Source organism: Corvus brachyrhynchos, unplaced genomic scaffold, assembly GCF_000691975.1.
Source record: "Corvus brachyrhynchos isolate BGI_N302 unplaced genomic scaffold, ASM69197v1 scaffold399, whole genome shotgun sequence".
In the NCBI taxonomy this organism is placed as follows: domain Eukaryota; kingdom Metazoa; phylum Chordata; class Aves; order Passeriformes; family Corvidae; genus Corvus; species Corvus brachyrhynchos.
In genome coordinates this window covers 562,763-584,444 of record NW_008240020.1, presented here as the reverse complement: position 1 = coordinate 584,444, position 21,682 = coordinate 562,763, and the positions used below count along the sequence as shown (strand labels likewise).

The following is a 21,682-nucleotide window of genomic DNA, read 5'->3' as shown; positions in this document are numbered from 1 at the left end:
ATAAGTTTCAGGAAAGGTTTTGGCATGGATGGTTTGCTGGTGTCACATATTGGGTTCCAAATAAAAGTGTGGTTTTTTGCATACTGTGTCTAGAAAGTTGGCGGGACGCTTTTGATTCTTTTTAATCTTCTTCGGAAGTTACTGAGAAAACATGCTTGCTGCCACTTGTTTGTTAGTCTAGTGTGAAACTTTCATTTTATTTGCGCTTTTTGGTGTCAGTTTTGTCCCCAGACATGGTTGTACTGAGTTCTGTGCTACAACAGCTTACTTGCCAGCTTACCTGCAGGCGGTGAGTGAAGACTTCAGTGCAGGGCAGGTGGGAGCAGGTGCTGAGGATGTGCCTTCCAGGGTTTCTAGGCTGGAAGCGGAGACCGTGTGTGTGTCTCCCTGCATCCTGTCTCTACTTTCCTTGGCATGCCAGACACAGTGATGCTCGTAATAACACTCAGAGGGTTAAATGTGGATAAACACAAAACAAGGCTTCTGAAAAGCCTGAAGATTATCATGCAGCATTTCTCGGACTATAGCCCCCAAGACGCACTTCATAAAGCCAATAAAGCGCGCGCTGGTGGTCTCCTGTTGCCCTGGCAACGGACCACAGGGCACCCTGTGTGTGAAATGCATGAACATCTGTGAATTAATCTTTTTTAGTTTGTTCTTTCCTTGGCACCGGTGGGGCTGCGCTGGCTGGTAGCAGCAGGGGCAGAGCTGGAGGAGACCCCAGGGATGCCCCAAGCTCCTGGTAGAGGGGGTGAAGCCAGGTCCTTCCCCAGCAGCACTTCCCACAATGAAGGGATTGAACGATTCAGCTTGATTTCACTTCTTCTGGGATGCTGTTAGCTTGCTTTTGGATGCATGGGGGGAAAAAATTTAAAAAATATTCTCCTAAGAGGAGGTATTGTTTGGCTTGTCAGTCTTCCATGAAAAAATAATCTTAAGAGGAAAACTGAAATAAGCTCTTGTGTCCACACAGCGTTTTTACAGGACTTCACCACTTGCGTGCTTCGCTCTCACAAAACTAGTAGAAACAGAACTTGAGGAGGTCTCACACAATTTTAAAATGGAGACATGTAGCAAAAATAAGAAATGTGACAGCTGACCCAGCAGGAGGCCCAGCCACAACTATGCTTAAGACGTGCAAATCCTGGGGATGGTATTTTCCACTGCCTCCTGAAGGAATTACAGAGAGCACTAGCACGGGGCTTATTGACTACCTGTCAGTGCCCTGGCAGGTGCCAGGTGTTCTCTCCCCTTGCCTTCTGCCACCCTCATCCCTGCTGCAGTGCACCATGGTGCAGATTTCGTGTCTGGCTCTTGAAGTTGTGCTGGCTGCTGGCTCTTCCCACTGGCTGCCAACTCAGGGCTTGCCCCAACTCTCCAAGTCTCAGGGAGGACTGTAGGGGGAACACTGTGAATGTTGTATCACCAGCAGTTGCTGGATGCAATCAGTGTTATAATGAACTATTGGAAGTGAAATGCCACTTTAATCTGCTAATTGCATTAAAAGGACAGCAGATTGCTCTGTATTGCTTCTTTTTGATCTGCAAAGTTACCAAAGAGTACCGAGGAGCTTTTAAGTGAGGTGTAGCAGTGCTACTTGTTTGCATACGAATATTATCAGGTGCAGCTGCACCCCTGTTTCTGCCACTCAAGAGGCAGTGAATGCAGCTGTGGGAGCGTTCTTACTGCATACTTATGAGCAAGTGGGGTGGAGGGATGAGAGAAGGAAAAGATTCAACAAGGTTTGTTCCTTTTTTCATTAACTGGTTGAGCTATCATAGATTCTCCATACAGAGAGGCTGGCATATTTCAAGCCACTGTATTGTTTGAAAGAGGGCATACAGTATTTTCTTTGCTATATTAATCTTTACAGATCAAAATAAATAATAACACTGATTTTGCTGGCGGAGTACTGCTTTTTCAGACAGGCATGTTCTGCAGAGGTGCAGCACAGGAGTGTGGAAAAAAGGCCAAGAGAGGTGTCTCCCAGTTACAGTGACCCCCAGAAGGGTTGTCCCCAGTGGTGTGTGATTTGTGTTTGGCACACACCACACACAGCATAAAACTCTTCAGCTACAGCAACGTATTTCTGAGTCTGTTGCTCTTTTTTTCATATTAACAAAGCGGACAGACTTTATAGAAATCACTAGTTGCATTGAGTTGAAAAGCCAGTGCTGACCTAAATAACATAAAGCTTTGCCTGGTGATCTTACATCACCAGGCATTAGGAAATCATTGTATCTGGCTTGTAGTAACTGTACCTGTGTGTTTATATTTCTCCTTTCTCCCTGATATGTTTGTTGAAGCTGTATCTGTTGATGCTATACTTCTGTCCCACTTCTGCATTTCTTTTAAAAATACCAAACTGCAATTTATTTTGGCCCTTGAAGAAATTAATGTTTTGTTTTTGTTTACCTGCTTTGAGAAAGGTTTCCTGCCATGACCTGCAAATACTATTTTGTAATGAGCCTTGCTGTCCCATACTGCAATTTATGAGAAAAAATCAGTGTCTGGATAATTTTTAAATAATCCCTTTAAAATCAATTAAACTAAACCTTGTAGGGTTAGAGAAACCTTTTTCTGCCATTCCCTTGGCGTACAGTATTTTTTGAGTGCCTCGTCAGCATCCATAATTGACATGAGAGTAGAAAAGGCACCCTACTTTAAGCATAACGGCACCTGTCCAGGATCAGTTTGGTGCCTTAGAAAAAGCACTGTGTGCTCACCATCTAGGTAGCCTAAAAGCTTTGTATCACCCTGCAGGTGTTTGAAAGCAATAAAGTTATTTACCAGACCTGTAGAACTCTGGTTTGCTTTGTGAAGATTTTCTGGTAACAACGTTATCTTCAGCTGTGGCAAAGGCTGGGGGTGCCATTTTTCCACTCTTCTTCCTGTTCTGCTGGATGAGGAAGAGAAGACACCATCAAAAATTGTGATGTTATCTCTCTTCCCTGTTCTTTCTAGAGTATCTAGCATCAGACTGTTTCTAGTTATCTAGCATCAGAGGTTTTTCCCAGGTAATATGTGCAAACTGCAACTCTTTTGACACCAAGTCTTTTCTGTGTTGCAGTACCTCTCTTGTGTCTTTGCTCTCCCTGGACCTTAAACAATTTTACAAATCTTGCAGATAACTGTAACAGTCCTGCTAATACTAGTAAACAAACTTAGTGTTGTAAATAGCAATAACCTGATTTATAATAGTAAATGTAACAGAAGTTTCCCACCAAATAGTATAGGGCTGTAGTGGTTACTAACTGCTGTGGCGATCACAGCGTGACGGAGCTGCTGCTATTTAGTAGACAAGTGTTTAATGATTGTTTTGGACAGAAAGAGGAAGAAAACTTTATTTAATAGAAGAAGTCTCTCATGTTGACAACACACAACACCAGAGATTGCTACAGTGCAATCACTGCAAAGCCGCGTGTTTTGCAAACAAAATATGTTGCAGATTCTAATTATAAAAACAAAAATATGTTCTTTAATTTGACATACAGACAGAATTTTTCTTACTCTAAGTCTTAAAACTGCCAGGAATCCTCTCTGGAATACTAGTTACTCAGCGTGTGCAACTGTTACTGTAGATGTCAAAAATAAAATATTCATAAGTGTATTTGATACTGTATTCTGGCTCAAGATACATATCCATCCAACACTGCACTGTGATGTATATGTAAACTGGTCCTAGGAAAAACATTTGTTCATATCCAGGGTTGTTCTTGCCAATAATGAGATTAAATCAAAACAAGCACCATTTGTTAACTAATTTGCCCATTTTCCTAAAGTTTGCTAAAAGTTTAAAAGTAGTATGTTAATGTAATGATGTGATTGTGACAAAAGCCAACAAATCCAGGAAGCAGACATCTGGAGGTAGCTGTTTCCCATACTAGAGAGGCAATTGAAGTAAAACATGTAATGCTTAGCATTGGGTTCTATGCAGTAAGACTACTTTGCCCTACTCTTTGAAGCTGTAAACATGAACCTAGGTGAAGCCTCTGGAGGAAGGGGAGTGAGCATTTGGAGCATTTGCGTTGTGTCTAATGAACATGGGGGGCAGTGGAGGAAGAGATATGTGGGAATAAATGCGTATTTCCTCTCTGCATACACCTGACTAACTACTGTGCTTATTTTTACCTACACTTTACATAGTGTCTGGAGAGAACTCTTTTACAATTCCCATGAAAGAAAGGAAGAAAAATTGTAGGCAGCAGCCTTGATTATGCTGTATAGAGATCAAGCAGCTAGTAAACTGATGCATGCCTAACACTTGTGTGTGAAAAGCTGTGTGCTCTTTATACCAGAAGCAAGGTGTAAGAAGGCATTATTCCTCTAAACATTAATGCTTTTCAAGATTGAAGGTTACCAATTGCCCTCTGTTACATCAGAATGTGCCTAATGTTCCCTTTTCTCCTGTAGGACATCTGCTGGTTCCTTGGAAATATTTGAAGAGCCATCGTTTAGTAGTTTGAAGGGAAAGTCTTGAATAATTCACACAACGAATGATTAGGCAAGCACTTGTCTATCTAACTGAATTATTCTGCATGTTTGCTGAAGCAGTTAAGCAGCAGAACAGCATTTTCTTCTCTGGAGGCTTTACAGTGGTAGTATTGACCCACCTAGTTATTGGGTTTCAGCCTTTTGTTGACACTGTTGTAAATGAAAGCAGTCTGGACAGGCAGTGAGCAGCTGGGCTGGATAATTGTGAAGGATTCATGCTTGTTGCTGTTACCCTCAGTGTTTGTAGTGGGTTGTTTGCTTTGACTTTTGTTGAACTGTTGACAAAAGCATTAGATACAAATGGGAACAAATAAAGTGGTGAGATGCCAGGAGGGCTTGGCAGAAATGGTGGTTTTCATTCCAGCTTAAATGGGGAATGTCGGCACTTGTCTGGATGGGAAAAAGAAGGTGTAGTCAGCATTTATGTGTTTTTCCCTCCCCTTTCCCTTTCTTTCCTTACTGCTAAATATGTTTTGGCAAACAGGTGAATAAAAACAGAGCAGAGGCAATTTCCCCATTGCCTTAACTCTTTGGCACTACATTTTTGAAGCTCTCTCTGACTGTGGATGTCTTGCTGGGCAAATACAGTTCCTGAAATGAAAGGATTAAAAATATAAAGGGAAGGGGGGGGGGGGAACAGAGAGAAAAGGACAGGGGTGTAGAAGGGGTAGAGATGAGAAAAGAGAGGCTTAAATAGAACTGTATACACTAAGTAGTATAGCCAACAAAATTGAAGTCATTTACTGGAACGCTTTTAATTTGGTTTAAACAAAATACTCTTTTGTATATTCAAATTGGGAGTAGCTCAGCTGTTGTGAAGCCAGAAAATTAATGGTATTTTTAGTGAAATAGCAAACGCATGTCAACAACATAGCTCTGGATGATAATGTTGGCATTTTATTCATGAGGAATTACAGTGCAGGTTACTGGACAACATAGTGTGACTGGAATGATTGAGCACAGGGGGGAAGCGGCTGTCCTTCTGTAAGATGATTTCATTTTACATTTAGTCCTTCAGGAAGAGAGAAAGGAGACAGAAATAAAGCATTTAAAAATACATGTCTGGAATGCCTATCCTTGTGGTTTCTGGGTCCCAGAGACTAACCTTTTACCTCTGTCTGACTCATAGTTTTCTAGCTGTCCTTCTTTTCAAGTCTGTTTTGAGAGATGGCAGAGAATAGAGGCAGAAGAATAGCATCACATTAGGATATCTTTGCTGTAAAAGCAGTTTTGGCCCTAGAAGAGCTGCAAGTTTACTCTAGCTATCTCCAGCACTTGAGTTTTGTTCCTAAGCATTGTTTTCTTGGGACTTTTAATGCATCTAATGTGTTGTGAAATATGTTGGCTGGTTGTGGAGAAAGTTAGTGTAAGATCTGGAAGGTCTTGCCACTTGGCAGGAGAGATGCTTTGTGTCTGTTATTTTGACTGTAGTTTCCTTGTAGCAATCAGCTTCAGGCTGTTGTGCAGGTCAGCTGGAAAATGGCAAATAAAGTTCACAGGGGTGAAGACACCACTGCAGTGAAAGAAAAAAGCACTGTTTAGTATTGCTGTCTGAAAGCATACAAAAGTATTCCTTGCCTCTGCTGTAGCATGTGCACATGATGGTATCTGAGGTAGCCACAGGGTTTTGGGGTACCAAAGTTGTGATACACAGGTACTTTTTGTCACCTGCCTTCATGGATCTTCAAGTTGTCCTAAAATCAAACACCATAGTAGCCAGGTAATTGTGGCATTTATCAACCCATTTTGAGTAATAATCTGTGAGTGCTTTCATTATTCCCCTTTGTTATAGTTGCCATATTGTTCCTGCTCTCATCACGATAAGAAAAGAAGGGAAGCGCAAAAAGAGATAAGGAAAAAATTGCCTTTTAATGCTGTCACTGCTAAAGTTTCTTGTAACACGCAGCATTTGTTGTGTCAAACTATAGTCCTGTCAACACTAGCAAGAAGTGTTTTGCCCAGGTGTTAAATACTGTGGGATCAGGCCTGAATTTATTATTAATCCTAGAGACATCAAAACAAAGGGTAGAAATACCAAGCTATTTCTAGCAAACATACAGGGAGTGGTGTTACTGTACATACTTGTTTGTGCATGATGAGTCCCCAGTTCTTTTCTCTTTGGGAAATACCCATAACAATTCTAAAGGGGGCTACAGGTATTATGATAGCAAATTTCAACCTTGATTGAAGGTAAAATGAGGACTTTTTGAAAAGTCTTTTGAAAGACCTTTGAAAAGGACTTGAAGACCAATCAAAACAAATATATTCTACAATCGTGTTTGAACAGCATTTGGGAAACCCAGTTTTGCATCACCTAAATTGTGTGAGAATTCATAAAAACTAACTTGTGAATGTTCTGTGGCATTGCCTTACTTTTTAATCCGGCTTGGATAGGTTTGTGTTTTCATGTGAAAAGTACTTTTCCCTTTACTTAGTTACACAGAGTTAGCTCATTAGGCTAATTTGCTTTGCTTGCAGACCCTGTAAGAACGGCCTCAAGTTGTTCTTTACCTGGAGTTTCAGAGAGCTGAGACCTGGAAGCAGGAAAGTGCCTCTGGAATGAATTTGCATTGAAGTAACAGTAGTTTTGAATGAAGCAAGGAAAGAGAGAGAAGTGGTGTACTACATAGGCTGAGATTGAATTGGACTCAATCAAGTCACAAAGTGATTATGCATCATGGGGCAACATTTTTTTGCACTGTCTGGTGTCAGATAGTACTCAACTGGAGTTCTAAGCCAGCCAATTAGGAATAAGAGTGGATATTGGAAAGAACATTCAGTAACAGGAAACAGTAAAATAACAAGACAGAAGTAAAAGCATAGCAGACAGTTGAAGCCCTAAATCAGTGGTGCACATCCTTTAGCCACAGAAGGTCTTTACTGGCAGTTTGCCATGAACCAATGGACTGCACCTATTTTGCATATAATTTACATTGTATTTTAATCAGATAAGCACAGACCGTGTTTGTTTTTCATATTTATGTAGTGCTTTAAGTGCAAACACTGCATAGCACAAAGCAATAAAAGACACTGTACCTGGTGGGTTATAGTAGAAAGAGTGATGATGGGAAGACTGGCTCTTCTGCATTTCTGAAATCAGGGAGGTTTGTGTGACATCTGTCTGTCTTTGAGAAGGTGTTACACATTCTGCAGTACAGGTTTGAGTTTACTAGGCAGCTTCAGGCTTGGCTTTGTACACATCTCAAATACATAAGGGTAATTTGAGAAAAAATAATTTCAAAGACAAACTTGCAGATAGCACATTTCCTGATTAATTCTGTTACCCATGGGTAATTCAAAAAACAACAGCGTTAACCACCAGTAGCATTTTCTTCCTGGAACTTCGTTCAGAGTATTTAGTTACATCTTGGATATAGTGGCTTTAGGTTCTCATGAGTTTGGCTGATGACAGTTTTACATACAATGCAGAAATGTTTCCTCTTTTACATTTATCATGTCTGTGTGATACAGATTTATGCAAACTACGAATGGGTTATATATTTGTATAGTTTCTGGAGTTTAGTACAGGTACTCTGTTACAATAGTTGGTTTGCTCTAATCTTCTAGTGGTGTTTTTATTGATATAAGGAATACTGATTATTCTTCCCTCATTTTTCCATTTCAGTCTAGCATATGTAATAGATCCATTTTGGTGAGGTACTAGAGTACCTCCAAATCTTCAATCCATGAATCCCTCACAACATCCCAGTGAGGGAAAACGCTGTCTAGACTTTTGAAATTATCCCGCTTTTATAGATAATGTACTGAGGCATGAAGAAGCTTAATTGACTTCGTGTGATCAGACAAAAGAGCAGACTACTAAACCTACATTTCCCAAATACAAACATTTTTGCAATGTCCCAGTTTCAGTTTTCTGCTCAAGCATCAATGTTACTTTGTGATCCATTTGTACCTAATTCTTCCTTTTGAAACCTCACAGTGGATTTGAGTCCCATTCTTGGCAAGTACATGCATGCTTCTAGTTTGACCACTCAATCCTTTTGTGCTACTTCCAGTTTCAGTTGACTGTCTAATCTCTGCATGTTTTTGCAGAAGACAAGCTTTAGTTGAATTTTCATCCTTCCTTCAGGCTCAATTACATTGCTCTTGTGTTTCTGTGGCTCCTTCCACATCATGTTGTTGGACACAGGACTGGAAGGGATACTAAGCATGTTTGCAGATGATACAAAACTGGGAGGAGCTGTTGACTCCTCCGAGGGCAGGGAGGCCCTGCAGAGAGACCTCAACAAACCAGAGGGCTGGGCAATCACCAACCATGTGAAGTTCAACAAGGGAAATGCCAGATTCTGCACCTGGGACGGGGCAACCCTGGATTTATGGACAGACTGGGAATGAGACGCTGGAAGGCAGTGCCATGGAAAGGGACCTGGGGGTTCTGGCAAGCTGAACATGAGTCAGCAGTGCCCTGGCAGCCAGGAGGGCCAACCCTGTCCTGGGGTGCATCAGGCACAGCATCGACAGCTGGGCAAGGGAGGGGATTGTCCCACTCTGCTCTGTGCTGGGGCAGCCTCACCTTGAGCACTAAGGGCAGTTTTGGGTACCACAATGTAAGAAAGACATTAAATTATTAGAGAGTGTCCAAAGGAAGGCAATGGTGAAGGGCCTTTCAGGGGAAGCCGTGTGAGGAGTGGCTGAGGTCACTTGTTTGTTCAGCATGAAGGAGACCAAAGGGAGACCTCATTGCAGTCTACAACTTCCTCGTGGTGGGAGGAGGAGGGGCAGGCACTGATCTCTTCTCTGTGGTGACCAGTGACAGAACCCAAGGGAAAGGCCTGAAGTTGTGTGAGGGGAGTTTAAGGTTGGATATTAGAAAGAGGCTCTTCACCCAGAGGGGGGGCAGACACTAAGACAGGCTGCCAGAGCTCCAGGAGTGTTTGGACAATGCTCTCAGGCACAGGGTGGGATTGTTGGGGTGTGTGTGCAGGGCCAGGAACTGGACTCGGTGATCCTTGTGGGTGCCTTCCAACTCAGCATATTCTGTGATTCTGTGATATGTAGCAGAATCAGGAGAAGCCACAGCACTGCTGGGAGGGTTATGGCAAAGGGGGCTTGTGTCTGATTGCAACCCAGGGTTGCTTACCCTGGTTTGTCACACAGCAAATATATACGATGCCGCAAAGCACAGTGCTGAAGCCCCAGGGTTAATGTTACCCATCTCAGGACCACACCACCCACCAGCTGCATGACTCTAGACATGCCAGTACTGTGCCTGAGCTGTTCCCCGTTGTGTTACTTCTAGCCCAGGGCCACACAGGAAAGGCTCGGCCACTTTCTGTACATGGAGCGAGGTTGTTCAGGCACAGGTCAGGATTTTGGGCACAGTGCTCCACTGACAGTTAGCAGGGTGCCCAGCAAGGGCTGCTGCACAGCTGGAGGACTCTTCCAGCCTTCCACCAAGGCTGCTGCAGGGGGAGCAGCCCTAGAAGTGGATATGGGAATGTGATTTTTGTCAGCAGTGAAAGTGCCCAATGGGGAGAGCATGTAGGCAGGGAAGAAGGATTTCCAGCTATGGGCTGGAGCTTTGGATACAATTGTGCCTGTGAAAGAGGTTGTTACACTTTCTTACTGTAAGGGGCTCCATCTGGTGCTCTAGGTGTCTTTAAATGAAAATCTGCCTTTAATGTGTGAACTAAAGGCTATGCACAGTGAGCATTCTGATGGTCTTATCAGTCACAACAAATAATGAAAGCTTGTCCTGCACTCCAACCCTATAATATAAGCTGCAGGGAAAGGCAGTGAAATAAAAGGGGACACACTGGGTAGGTTCAGAATCTGTCCCCATCTTAGCAGGAAACAGTAGTGAAGACCTATCTTAAAATTCAAGACTTTCTGTCTTAAAACAGGATCTATTTAGCTCATCACTGAGAGTAAGCAAGGTAGCATTGCAAGGAAGCTCAAGCAGTCCAGGCGCTGGTTGGTAAGCAGTGGTGTGACTTACAACTCAGCCTCTTAAGTTCTGGCTAAAGACATGCTGGCAATGCTTTGTGTACTCAATGTAAAGCCACACTCACTCTTCAAATTTGAAGATGGTGTGTGCAGAGATCATCATTGTCGTAAGGCTTGCATTAGGAAACACTTTGTTAGCTATTCTGACTAGTGCCTTGAAAAGGAACGATCTTGGCAAGCTATTAAGGAGAAGAAATGCACTGACAAACTGTTGTAATTTAATAACTTCCCAACTGAGAAGCCCATTTTATAAGTCATCCTGTGCAATAATCCCAGCTCCCTTTTAGCCTTCTCAACTGGATCAGTCTTTTCAACTAAAATAATTCCTGACTGTGCATAAGATCAAGCTGCCTATTAGGTGTCCTTAAAAGTGTGGGTGTTGGTTTTTGCTGCACTCTAAAGCAAGTAAAAAAATGCTTCTCTGCACTGTTTCACCCAGTCAACAGGTGCCTAGAGGAAATTACCTATTTTGAAGGAGCCTGTGGAGGCTTTCCCTTAACCCTGTAATTCCAGCTTTTATAGTGCTTCGTGGGCCTTTGATCTCCACACTCTTAATTGGCTCACAGGGAGGTTATTTACAGTCAACAAGAAAAGTACCTTGAACTTGTCATTTTAATAAACTTGTTACTTGCCACCTTTTCTAGAGGCATCCCACATGGAAATAAACATCTTTCATTTTGTTTTATAATAAATTTTTAAAATATTTTCCTGGAACCTTGATGAAATATCAGCTTCTTTGCAGATCTAAATCCACACCATAGGTATTGCTTGGAAACTTGCTTGTTGTTCTTTAGCGTGTACTTAATGCTAGATTAGGGAATATAAGACTTTTTTAGTTTCCTGTTACCACCAGCTCATTTCTAAACTATTTAAAATAAAGAGCCTGAACATGTATGGTATTTAAAAAACCTTTCACATGAGGTTTTTAAAACAGATCAATTTCAGCATTAGCATGTCAGTAATTCAGCAAAGGAAAATTCAACTCAGGATTGTATAGCTGTAATGATAATGTATTGTATCCGTCTTCCTTGAGAATTATTGTAACAGTAGAGTTGAACTTAGTGAATTACATAATTTAGGAGCATTTGCCAGAATGCTGTTTTAGGGATATTACTGTAGTCTTCCCTTAAAAGCAAGTGGAAAGATGAATCTTATTATGAAATACTTAAATGAGAGACAAGAATCTTCAGAAATTACCTAAAATAACTAATTTGAATAGAATAGAAGGTCATGTGTGTGCATGCCAAGTTAATCACACTTAACTACTTGGCAGAGTGCAGGGGGAGTACAAGAGAGAGATTTTTGCTGTTTCTTTTCTCTAACCTGAATTAAAAATGTATTGGATACTCATTGCTAACATCAAAACATTTCCAGCTAGCCTGAAGTCAGTATTTGATTGTGCTTTTAGTATTTAAAACATTAACAGCGTGACCTGTCTAATATAAATAATGGAAGACCCAGAGAAGTAAAAGCTACTGCTGCTTCTCTTGGCAAAGCTCTGCGATGTTCAGGAGTTGTAATGCATCTAAAAATCTGGCAGAAAGGACCATGTGTTTTATTTTTTCAGTCTTCAAAGTAGGTGTTGTACTTATGATGTGCTATTATATACTGATGTAACTGCTTTAAGGCTGACTGCAGAGTCTGTGTTCCCACCACTCCTCCATCCATTCCACTTAGGAGAGTCCTTAATTTGAAGAATGAAACTGGGGACCATTATTTTTGCAGCAGGCTGAGGTCCAGATTCAGAGTAGTGCACAGTAGGCATCTAAAGTTCAGCACATACGTACATTCCTCTGATTTCTTTTTCTGGTTGTGACTTCCGTAAGATCAAAGTGTGTGCCTCAAATCTGGCATCTGCTCAAGTGCTTTCCTGAATAGGAAATGGGATAATTTCCTGAACAAGGGTCTTGGGAACACAAATAAGTGAGGGTAGATGAAGTGAGGCAGATATAATGGGCTAGGATATTATTTGGGCAGAGAGGAGAATAGTAGCACTCAAGGATTTTTTTTACGGAACATATTTTTTAAGAGATGGCTGAGAGAATGTTTTGTTTCAGAATCAGCATGACCTGGAATTTTCAAACATTTAATAGCACCCAGTTATGTTTTATTCACCTGCCCAATTAAGGATTTGGTTGGATAATGAATTCTGTTTTCAGTGGGCACTTACCAGTGGCTGTGGCTTCCTAAATTGTGTTGGGTACTGAAAAAACATAAAATAAATCAAGTCTTCAGAAGCCACACAAAATCTAATGGAGAGGAGAGGACCAAATTGCTAGTCTATTGCTTAATACCTGAGAAAAACATGTGTATGTGTTTCTGCTGACAGAAGCAGTTAGGATGTGGAATGAGTGTTTCTATTGAATTTTAAGGGGCTTTTTGTAATCATGGTAGCATTTTGAAAGCTGCTTTTTTTCCCATCACTTTTCTACTGATCAAGTCAGGAACAAATAAGATTAAAAATAGGGAGAAGGGAGATAACTAGTCAGAACATGTAGAAAGAGATCATCAGCTCTATTCTTGAATTATACAGTTAAAACAATAATTTGCTTTGTCTTCTTATCATCTCCTAGGTCATCTCTGCAGCAAAACAACTATAAAATCCTTTAGAGACAAACAAGCAGAAGGGAAGAAAATGAAAGTGTTTTTCCCTGGAGGGTTGATACATATGGATAGATTGGAAGGGAGCAGAAATGTGAAAACTCAAAACTGATGCCTTTGCCATGAATACAGTCTTTGTTAGATATAACCAAAACTGAAAATGCGGGATACTGGGGCACAGTACTTGATGGAAGGCAGCTAAATTGAGCGTCTTGTGGGACTGTCTTCAGACGTGATCTCTGTGGTTTTAAAGCAATAAAAAAAAAGTCTCATTAGCACTAGGTTAGATCCTTCTGGTCAAAATGGAGAATAGATAGGGAGTGCAAATCCCAGGAGAAAGTTGTTAAGACCTGTCACATGAAAACTGAATCCACTTAAATATCCCTGGAGAAGGCAACACTTAAAGCCTGATCATTGCTGCTTGAACATGGAAAATCTAGGGGGTGTAGATGTGTATATTTTTTACCTCCTAACTTCTGTTGCCAGTACTGAAGAGATTTTTATAACCCTTGTGCCTTGAGATGCTGCAGGAAAGTGTTTGCATTCAACTTGGCTCTGTGCCTTACAGTCCATTTTAATCACTATGCAAAGTGAAAGGATAACAGTTCTACTATGGTGCTTGGTCTGAAAAGAGGACTCTGAGCAAAACCCAGTTATTCTTGAGAGGGCTTTCCTGATTGTTGCAGGAAGAGAGTGTAAAGCATACTGACACAGTCCCTTAATGGCTATTGTAAAACATTTCCTCTGTAGTGTTTTTTTAGAATTCTGAAAACTAACCAAGTATCCTTGTGTATTCTGTTTAAATGCAGTTGCTGTGAAAGCACAGTGTTAATATTCTGGAGATATGTTGGTTGTTGGGAATTTTTTATGCATGTTCATTACTGGCTTTTGAAGAACGCTCATGGAGCGCTGCTGCTTTCCCTTACCTCATGGCATGTCAGTGAATCAAAACATGTAATGCAGGCTGGTGGCTATTCTGCTCTCTCTCTTTCATGGTGGTGAGCCCACAATTGAACTGCAGTTTTGAATGCTCCAGCCAGTTGAGCTTTTTCTCTTACTCTGTGATTACATGCTTTCCCTTGCTCTTTCTCCCTGGTTAACTGCTAATACCCTCTCTTCTCTATGTTTGCGTTTTGTTAGAACTGCTCAAACTGTTTCAGGTCTCTGCTGGAGGAAATAGCATGAAAGATCAGTAACTGGAACCCCAAATAAATATTTGAGGAGAGGAGGACTGTAGTTTCACATTTCCTTGGCACTGCTCAGTTCCTTAGGTTTCCAAAGATATTTACCCTGAATTCTTCTGAATTTGTGTAACTTGATGACCTTTGACTCTTCCATTTAAGTGAGTCTGATTTTAGCTGAAGTAACATTTAGGGGCTTGCAGTCTGTCATGGCCAACATGCAGGTTTGTCTCGGATTTTCACACTTAGTTTCTAAAATGCCAGCAGGATGTTTTCCTCTGGTAGCATCCCTTGTGATGTTGGAACCCTTACCCTTTCTGGGATCATTAGGGTTGATAGTCCTTTGCAGCCTGCATATGCCCTGGTGCTCACCTACAGTATTGTCTATATCAGTTGCAGTTTGTGCCTTAACACCTTCTTGCAAATCTTGTCACTCCATCCAAATTACCTACTCTACTGTGTTCTGAAGCATGCAGTCTTATTTTGAGGCCTGGTCAAGGGAGGAGATAGAATCACAGGCTGGTGAATGGAGAGAACAGATCAGGTGAAGTGCTCTGTAGATCGAGCGGGGGAGGATGTTCGACAGTGCCCAGGTTGTCTTGCCATCAATTAAATTCAATATTAACAAGTAGCGAAATGTGGATGAGAACAGACTTCCTGGTAAATGTAATATGTGAATTTTGAGGGTTCTGTAAACCTATCAGAAATGTTTAACTCTTTTTCCTGCCCATCTGTTTCTTTTTCTTCTGTTCCTTTCTGAAACCAGGTCCTGTGTTCAAACTGTTTTGCTTACCAAAGGGTGCTTGTTACTCTTGGGACATTTGATTTCTCTATCTTCATGTGCCTGTGCTAGGCTATACTTTAACTTAAGCCTGGCCTTCCTTTTTTCACTTTCAGCTGTGTTCTTCTACTGCTGCACTGCTTGTCCTAAGGCTGCATTAGTTCTCCCCATCCTTTGACCCTCACAGTGCCAGTAGTGATTAGGCCTTACGTGTGTTATGTCCTTCAGCCTGTGATTAGTGGAGAAGCTGTATTTTAAAGGATTTATTGCAAAAATCCATCTGCAAAAGACTAGCCACCAATCTTCAGCATTGCTTTAAACATCTACTTTTCCTGTCATCAACATGCACCTGTATACCAGGAAGGGCCAGAGAAACATCATCACATGCTGGTAGGATTAGACATTAAAATTACTGGGTATCTTCAGCTGTTGCTGTGTGGCCCTCTCAGCTTTTCCAGCAAGTTGATAAGTATATGTTGAAATACAACTGGAATTAATGTGTACAACCGTAGTAGTTTATTGCTTCATTTTATCGCCCATTTCATAGCATCTAAACTTTGATGCTTTTAATTAGCTCAGATTAAATACTCCAGTGGTACCACCAATGGCAAGCAGATCACAAGTGTAAACAGTTACATGGGCATTTTTTATGAAGTTACACACATGTATACATAATATACACACGTATCTATACTTCTCTTGACGTAACACAAGAAGGAACACTTGGGTTTTGAAGACTGCTGAGCCTACATATTCTCTTTATTCTGGGCTTTTTTACGGCCTTCTCATTGCTCTTGCAGGCAGCACTGCACATCTAGACTTTGATGTTTTTTTATGGCACTCTTATCCTCTAATTAACTTCATTAATTTTGCAATTAGTGAAGTTAATTAGTGGTTAAAAATGCTATATAAAACTTCAAAGTTTGCATTTTAATCATAGTTTGTATTAAGAATAATTATCGCACGCTTGATTACTAAACTCAATGCAGTTAGCTCAGACTGGGTCATGTGATATTTAAACCAGCCTTGTTCTGTATCTCTGTAGCTGGTTAGTAGCATTTTTCACTGACAATTACTGAGGCTTTTTCTGGTATCTGAAAATGCAGCTATAGGTAAAAGGCAGTGAATAAGACAAAAAAAATTATCATGGTATGGCTGAGTAGAAGTTTTTAGTTTGGGCAAGTAGAGAAACAAGTTGGGAAAGGGGAACATGAAAATATTAAATAAGTCCACCATGACCAGTGAGTGATAAATGTGGGATCAATGTTGACTACTAGCCTCCTCTCCCTAATCAGCCATTTTGGAAGAGCTGGGCTCTGGGTTGTACTGCCTGACTGTATCAGTGTGATCATGACCCGCTGTGTAAACCTAAAGGTAAGGGCATGATGAAGAAAATCTGCTTGCCTAAGGGCTGCAAAGAGTGTGTGTTGAAAAATTAAAGCAAAGACAAAATCCATGTCCATCTGTGCAGATACTGGGATGTAGTAATAACAATAGTAGTAATTTAATAATAGTAATAATAACAGTGCTAGCAACAAAAAGGCTGTGTAAGTGTGGGTAACTTCAGGAGGCAGAGTCACTATGCAAATATTCCATTATGGTATCTGTAGATCAACCCACAGCATTTCACACCATCTTCCTGAGTTTAATCAAAGTAATGTACCTGTGTATATAGATGTATGTAAATTAATTAATTCTTTAAACAGATAGATCGGTGTTACCTTAGAGCCCTTAGGCTTGGTTTGTGGGAGCCCTTGGTTGCAGTTTCCTCCCTGAGCACATGGTCTTTGGGCTGTATTGGACTGCCTCTTTTTCTTCCACCCTGGCCTTTCACCTCTCTGGTGGAACACCTCCCACCTCATGCCATTTGCAACTGACAAGAGCAGTCTTCATCTCACCCTTAGGATGTTAGAAGTCTTAACCCTAATTCCTCTCCTCTCCTCTCCTCTCCTCTCCTCTCCTCTCCTTTTTTCTCTCGTGCTTCTGATTTAGGCATACAGTGTTATCTTAGGCAGCTTAGCACTCCCAGCCCAAACCTAGGGCAGTGCCTGAGGCCAAGCTCTGGTGCTGGGACTTCCATCTGTAACATTGGCATCAGCCAACAAAGCAGCATTACTGCCTGGTCGTTTCCCTGCAATGCATATTGTATCCATTTTTATAGTTTCTTTTATACTTTCAACAGTCTTTATAACAGCAGTAATGTCATTCAGATAATTATACTGTAATTGACCTTAGCGTTGAGCATCCTTGGCTTTTACTGCAGTTTGCTTAATACTTCAGTATGGTCAATTATCTTGTAATTCCCACTTTGTTGGGAATTATTGTTTTAATTATTTCATTCCAAATACATCATTTTGGCATAGTAGTAAGGGTACACTGGGGAATGGTCATACTCATGAATGCTTTAAAGAGTTACCAGCTTTAACGTGTAGGAAGGCTTTTCATCTTGTCATCTCTAGTCATTACTTTTAACACTGATTTCATTTAATTATCACTTAGTGTGCTCAGGCCAGGTCTTCATCTGGAGAAGCCAGCATATGGGGAGTTGGGGCTTGCAGTTGGATAGCTGTACAATCTGATTTATGATTTCCACACTGATTTCTGCTGCATTACAGTGTGAGCTATCTGTGTTGATGTAGCTAAATTTCAGTAGAAGCTGGGGGTAAAACAGTGAATTTTTTTTTCCCTAGCAATTTGAACTATTAATTATCTCAAATAGACAGTGAGTATGCTGTGAGAATTTTATGGCTGCATAGGAGGCTTGCGGGGCTCTCTTGATACTGGTTTAATTTGCACCTGTATGGCACTGATACTTCACCTGGAGCAGCACCCTGATGGTGCTGGAGAGCAAACAGCATGGTCCTTCTGGTGGGAGATCATTTCAGTTAGCATTGTGCTCAGCACTGCCCAAAACAGAGACCGAATCATAGCATGCTATGCTCTGTAGCCTAGTGCAAAAAATACTATGGGTCCAGCACTAGAAAGACACTGTTCCACTTCTTAAGCATATTATGTGAACATGGTGACATGCTCAGCCTTTCTATAAATGTGTATGTTCATTGTTTTTTGTCAGCATTTTGTGGTGTATTTACCATGAATAAAAATGTTCTACCAAAGCCAAAAATGAAAAACTGGTATGTTTTGCTCAAACACAAACTAAATGTAACCTACTTTCACCAAAGAATATTTTTTCCTATCTCTGATCTAATTATTACATGTGAGCAGACTCAGCGTTGTTTAGTGGGATAATGCTACTCTTCTAGTAGATTAATGCATTTTATTGAAGAAAACAGCAGTGTAAAAAGACTTTAATTCTCTATAAATTTTAATAGTTACTAAAACAAGGACTCTGGCCCATTAAGTTACAGCCTGCCAAGTCATAGTGCTGAATCACTTAATTTCTCTAAGTAACTGTCTTATTCCAGCTTCGTAAAGGCAGCTGTTAGGAGAGCTCTGATATTTTAATCAAGGAACAGGGCAGAGTCTGTCAGCTAAACAGTGATTTTGATGGGGTTTTCTTCCACAGTCTACAAATGTAAGGACCTCTCTTGGAGTTTGTAGGCTTTCACAGGAACCAACATGTGGGTGGGTACAGGATTATTTGCAGGAATCTGATGTCAGTGGAAGCCAGGAGGACATTGTTACATCCCAGTATTTCTCAATGAAGGTAGGTCCTTACCAGTGCTTATAGACTGAAAAGCTGTTACAAACAGTGGAAGGAACTCAGTATGCATTACAGTGTTGTCCCTCACACAGTGAACATAGCAGGCATTAGGTCTGTAGGAAGAGCTAGACCATAGCTCATTGTCTATGTATGTGACATATCTTTATTACTTAGCGTAAGAGATAAATTCAGATCTGTCAGCAAAAGTACCAGAGATCGCATGAAGTCACTTATCTTTATGTGGCAGGTGCATTTCATGTTGAAGGGAAGAGAAGGTATACTGCAGGGGTATTGGTAGGCTGGCTTCATGCAAGGAAAAGGGGGTGACAGTTAAAAGTGGGAATGTTTAGATTAACTCCGTAGTAATTGACTCGGGAGGCAAAATAATGTCAGTCCTAGTACACTGGCCTAATTTCAGACTGGGGAGTGAGATTCTGCCTGCTGTCAGTAGGTGAGTTGTCTCCATTTTTTCTGGTAATGTCAGGTGAGAATACTGCAGGAAGATCTTTCCATATTGGTTTAAGGTCAGATCCATCAAGCAATAAAACCATTAAGCAGCATGCATTGCCCCAATGCCCAATGTGGTGCTCATCCTTTAATGTGCTGGTGATAATTAGCTACTTCATCTTTCTAGTAGGCAACTTCAATTTATTACTTTATTAAGTAGTGAAATCAAAGATTAAAATGGTATCTATAGCACATAGCTAACCAGATTGTGAAAAATGGAACTGTATGGTTTCAAATTTATGAAAATAAATATTTCTATTTAAGTAAGTGCAGTAGTTTAATTCTTTAGACACCACTTTAATTGTATTTTATTGGTGATTATTTTTCTTCGTTTTAAAGTAATTTGCTTTCTGTAGGGTGAAGTTGAGAAATAATGAATTGAATTCACATTACAAGCTACTGCCTTCCAAATTGTAAATGAATATAAATGTAATAGGAGCATAGTATTAAAATCTTTTGCAAAAGGCTATGCTATATCATTGCAGTAAACAAATACATTTTTCAAGTCATCAGTTCTTTTAATGTTGTGTTTCTACTTGGCCTTTATTTTAAGGGCTTCTGTACCCTGGCAGTGCTATCTCCAAATGTTTTAACATGTGTTGTTGCTTCAGAGCAAAAAATAACTTTTTTAGTTTGTGTTATTTGCTATAATCGTTGATTAATGATCTGCTTTAAAACTAAATTAGTATTTTAAGATGTATTTGCACAGTATGGGAAAGGCACAGGCTGTGCCTTCAACACTGTCTTTGTTCTAAAATTTTTATTTCCACTCAATGTTCTTAGAGGGTAATTAACAATTACCAATCAAAAATACGGAAGATTTTTGCAAATTCTACCACTCATTAATCTGAGCTGCTGTTCTCAAGAACTGGAAATTTTAGCAAAGTGGAGAGGAGGACCTGTGTCCCAGTAGGGAAGCAATATTTTCTCATGTGACTTGGACAATAACCACAGCTTAATTTCTGTGGTTAAGTGTTCTTAATCCTTACCAGAAGCTTGTGATATAATAAGGAAAAGAAGAAATTCTGTAGTAGTGATGGAACAGAAGTTGCTCAATGTAAATGCTAATTTCTTGGTTTGTATTCATGTTAATAGCTGCACTGAAAACCCCAAAACCAAATTGCTATGTTGTACAGTTTTATGTGGAACAGCAGCTGTCCATCATGAATGGAGGAAAAAAACCAAAACCAGTGTTTCTGGATGAATGGGAGGATCTAAAATCTATCAGTCAGGACTTCTTTGGTTGTTCCTCACCACCCCAGTAAAAAAGGAGGACAGAGATGGCAACAGTCAGCAGGATTTCAACTGACAATTATTTTCATCTCCATTGCTGTCATTTCCAATTCTGCAAAAAGCCTGAAAACATCCTTACTTATGTACATTCACCCACTGACTTCAGTGTGAGATAAAGTTTAGTGCAAGCTTAAATGCTTTCTTGAACTAGGGCCAAAAGCTGCTGCTGCTACTAAAATCGGTCCCAGAGGGAACTTTGCATCTTTCATTGCTTCCTTTTTTGTGTACCAACATACAGGCTCCACAAAGCTTTGGAGATATGGTAGAATTTGATAAATGTTGCCTGCCTTGTTTAAAGGAGTAGCGTGGAATTGTTGGATGATAGTGCATAAAGTACACGTTATCTTCCTTTCTCTCCTGTCCATATGTGTGCTCTTTAGCACTCATTACTAGGTGAGAACTGTAGAATGGCAAGAGAATCACTGAGCCAGTCTGTGTTTTGTTTCTGTCTGCTGCAGGCATAGCCTGTAGTTGTAAAAGGCATAAAAATAAAATGTGTTTAGGTGTTTTCTCCTGTTTTTGCCTGCTTTGAAACTGTTCAGAAGCTTGCTTCTTTCTTTGGTAGAAATCTTCATTCAAATATTTGCTGAAGTGTGACTTCCCTTGAGCCTCTTTGTTCTTTTTGATTTACACAGGCAAACACACACACATGTGCAAACATATACGCCCCTCTTCTGGGACTGTTGATTTAACCCTGCGTGTTTGTAGAGGAAACAAACCAAAACAAGACCAATGCACAGTATTCATAAAATTCATCCCATTGGCAGTGCAGATAGCCACTATGATCTGTCAGCTGATCATCTGTTTCTGTCCCTTGCAATACATAGTGCAGTTTTTAATACAAGACACCTTGCTGGGTAGCTGTCATCGGTTAAAACCCAATGTGCTATCTGTGAGAACAGCTCCAGATCATGCTATCAGCATAAGATGTATTGAGGGGCAGTGACAAATGAACCACTGTTGTAAATTAGGGCCTGATGATGTTTTCTTCTCTTTTTGCACTACAGAGCTCTTCTGTATCTCCCTCAGCCAGTTACAGAACAGCAGAAAAGCACAGAAATTCAACAGATTACTCTTCAGATAGTAAAAAACAGAAAACAGAAGAGAAGGAAATAGCAGCTCGTTACGTGAGTAGATTGTCTGCATTGTGTATTGTTGAACTTCAGTGTTCCTCTGTAATTCCACCAGATTCCT

At 40.6% G+C, this 21,682-nt stretch overlaps 1 protein-coding gene across 1 annotated transcript in view; it reads left to right on the top strand.

Moving 5' to 3' along the window:
* LOC103621813 (transducin-like enhancer protein 4) overlaps window positions 1-21,682 on the top strand; it is a 96,575-nt gene that overhangs the window by 61,185 nt on the left and 13,708 nt on the right. The window contains exon 7 of the mRNA XM_017743320.1: window positions 21,496-21,615. Within this exon, the coding sequence (XP_017598809.1) occupies window positions 21,496-21,615 (120 nt within the window). The remainder of the gene's footprint in view (window positions 1-21,495; window positions 21,616-21,682) is intronic.